This window comes from Cynoglossus semilaevis, chromosome 1 (genome assembly GCF_000523025.1).
Source record: "Cynoglossus semilaevis isolate Cse_v1.0 chromosome 1, Cse_v1.0, whole genome shotgun sequence".
NCBI lineage: Eukaryota > Metazoa > Chordata > Actinopteri > Pleuronectiformes > Cynoglossidae > Cynoglossus > Cynoglossus semilaevis.
The window spans coordinates 5,818,778-5,822,249 of record NC_024307.1 but is presented as its reverse complement, the minus strand read 5'-3'; the positions used below and the strand labels follow the sequence as shown (position 1 = coordinate 5,822,249).

General features: G+C 43.3%; 1 protein-coding gene across 6 annotated transcripts in view; it reads right to left on the bottom strand.

The window, feature by feature from the left end:
- Positions 1-3,472, bottom strand: part of LOC103376762 (G patch domain-containing protein 2-like) — a 65,514-nt gene that overhangs the window by 45,155 nt on the left and 16,887 nt on the right. For all 6 annotated transcript variants that reach the window (XM_017039122.2, XM_008307273.3, XM_025054854.1 and 3 more), the window contains one exon: positions 3,260-3,345. In XM_017039122.2, coding sequence (XP_016894611.1) covers positions 3,260-3,345 — 86 coding nt within the window. The remainder of the gene's footprint in view (positions 1-3,259; positions 3,346-3,472) is intronic.

The following is a 3,472-nucleotide window of genomic DNA, read 5'->3' as shown; positions in this document are numbered from 1 at the left end:
AACCTTCCTGCAGGTGGTGAGTCCACTGGAAGGTACCAACCGCCCTAACCGGGATTCGATCTTCACCCAGGAGATGAACCCTGGGGTTCTAAACCAATGACAGAGACACTGCCTCTGGGCCAAAACGCCACAACTACAAACATATAAAACATAAAACTAATTCAGTTTTCTGGTCTAAATATTTTCACGCAGAAACATATGATATGTCTAACCTTTCAGTCTTGACCTGCCTAACACGACTGAAGCACGAACAGTGAACAGAGCAGTGAACAGAGCAGTGACTGCTCATCATTTCCTGCAAGTCAATCAACTCACTCATGGTCTTTGGTGGTTTGTGGTTTGTTTTTCCCATGGACGATCAGTCCGTCTGGACATAATAGACCACATATATGAACTTAGGTGTGAATGGTTGTAGGTTGGTTCTCAATAGGTGGCTCTGTGATAGACTGGTGAACCATTCAGTGTGTACTACGCCAGAGTGACTACTGGGATTCACTCTAGCTCCCCCTACATCCCCAGAAGGGACTGTGGTGTTACACACAGTCAGGGAAGTTACAATCGTGTTCTTCTAAGAAATGCGACAAAATGTTAAAAATGCACAAACTCTCATTTTCTTTCAATTCACATCAGTTCGGTTTTTTTTTCGTTACCACAAAAGAAAAGGAGAAAATACAAACAGGGGGCAGTGTCACTGCAGACAAACAAACCACCGTACACTTCTGGTCTGGGCAGTGAAAAGGTTTGAAGCTCGTTGTTGTTTTATCACTGAAACAAATCTGGACCAGACTTGGATTTCCAGATTGATGGAAGAAAAAGTAAAAGATGCCAAATTTAAACTGAAAGACTGAGAAATGCCGAGGTCATCTGACCCAGACAGATAGCTTGATAAGTTGAGGGTTTCTTGGGTTTTTTTTTTTTTTTCACAGCCAGCTTCAGCGGTGGTGTGGAAGTGCTAAAAGGGTAAAGAAAGAAGACAAAGCAACAGCTGGGTACCACGGCAGTAATTCCCGGCGGAGCCCTGGAAGACACCTCCATTTTCACTCCTGATTATAGAGTTTCAAATCAACCGCTAACACATACAACAAACCACTTCCTCTGGCCAACTCAAACAAAGACCGGCCTGTCGTGTTCGCTGAGAGCGAGACAAAGAGACGCGGGGGTCTCTGCGCTAAACGCGTTAAACAATTTTGTCATGCAAACAAAATGTTTACCAGTGAGGAATTCCACTCAACAAAGACTCCAATCTGATTTTGTCTTATTTATGTCAAACGCCGCGGCGTTTATGTCAGAGTGGCGGGAAGGCAAAAAAAAAAAAAAAATTGTACACAGAGAGAGTGGAGGCTTGTCAGGGTGAATGTGCATCTCCTGGTGAGGTGAGATTACTGAGGGGAGACATGGTGCGGGGGGGGGGCTGCCAAAGTAAAGATTTATATAGAGCAGTTGCAGCTGCAGAAACTGACATTGGACGACATAGAATGCATGATAAATCACAGTGGACAGGGGGCACTAGACTCAAGAAGCAGGAAAACACTGAGCTGGGGTTGGGGCGGTATCTCTCAGGGTCTATTTTTCAACTGCAGCCTGGGCAAAAACAAACGTTCCAAACGCGCAGGGTCCGGGGAAAATAGTGAGTTGTGTGTTTTAGAACTGTAGCTGCAGTTTCATCAGACGACAATCACTCTGGGATTCAAAGATATTCACTGTCCATCTGAGTGGAAGAATCTGTTGACAGGAGCAGAGAAATGCCCCCTTGTTTCTGTATGTTGAATATGACGGGTCTTCAAGGGTCAAAGGTTAATCCTTTTTTACTTTTATGGTGAAAGATCCGGTGCCAAGGAGGTGAAGGACGGAACTGCAGCCGGTTCCATCACTCAGCGCAATAAATGGATGCAATCTGTGTCCAAGTAAAGCATTCGGCGTTTTTAAATTCCACCTCTTTTATCCAAATGAATGATGGACCCCGGCACGGCACACTGTGCGGCAATATTAATATACATCAGAGGCCTGCACCCCTCACTAAATCAGGGAACCACCGGCATTTGTTATTTAAATGACAAACAGCAGCTGCAGGACTGAAGCACCGAGAGGGGACGCGGAATAAAAGGTGGACAAACCAATTCAGATTTCAATCCTGGAAAGACACCCGGGCCCGAGCCATCAGTCTAATGAAACACGGCAGATCCAATGGTCCAGGAAAACACACTGGCCACTCAGTGATGCCACCTCCAACAGAGGGGCCGCCAAAACACACTTTGAACAGAGAGGGTGCCACATGGAGCAACGCTGCCAGTTAACTGTGAACTGGACAAATATATCACATTCTCACATTTAAGGTGGAATCATACTATTAAAAGACTGAGGTTAAATGGGTCAGTCAAACTAATCCACATTTATTCAGTTGAATTTATTCAGATTTTTACTGATGGAATTCGAATGTGTTCATGAGTAAAGGCATCTTTTTTTGTCAATAGGGATTTTTTTTAGTCAGGAAATTTTGACAGAAAATTGGTAACACCATCACCTCGCTTTAAATCAAGACACAAAAAAAAAAAGTTCTTCCCCAAGTCAGGCTGAATCAAAGAATAGATTAAAATACAATGAGTTACAACCTCGACAATAACAGACCTGAAGTAACTAAATTACATGTCAAACTCAAGGCCCGTGGGCTAAAAGTGGCCCACCACATAATTTGATGTGGCCCATCAGAGCTTTTTATGCAAACGGTCGTGTGATAATATTTGTTCCTATGATCTTAAAGAGTCTGTACCTATTGTTTCTGGATGGGTAAAATGCAGCGGTCATTACACGGTTCTTCTGTCTGACTTTCCAATTCTGATGAAGTAAACATTTACTTTTTTGTTTTGGTACAACAACAATAACCTCCCATGACGTGAACTGATTGTGTTTTTGTTTTTCTTCAATAATGTTTGATCAACAATTTGAATTCTGGCTCCTTGAAGGACTGACGTTACTCAAAGTAATGCTAACATCTGCAGCTCAGTGAACCTTTTAGTCAAAGGAATGAATTAAAACTGCAAAACTAGCTAAAAAACAGATGTTAGCTGTAGACACACCAACATACACTCCTAGTGTCCTGCTAAAAGGGACTGAAAGCTAAAAGTATCGCAATTGTTTACAGGTATGTCAGTCCAGGTAATACCTTTGTCCCGCAAACCACGTGTTTGTCCCGCAAACCACGTGTTTGTCCCGCAAACCACGTGTTTGTCCACATGTCTTTGTCTTTTGTAATGACTGTTACCTGATGATGTCATTAACCCAGCGTCTGCGTCCTTACTCCTCCTGAAGTCTCCTGTGTACGACAGTCCTGGGCCGAGGTTCATCTGCCTGGACACACACACACACACACACACACACACACACACACACAAACACCAAGAGGTTCAAAAAGGTACAATTTTGCGCAGATCAATAAATGCAAACACTGCACATTTGCAAATAAAAGTGTTTACAT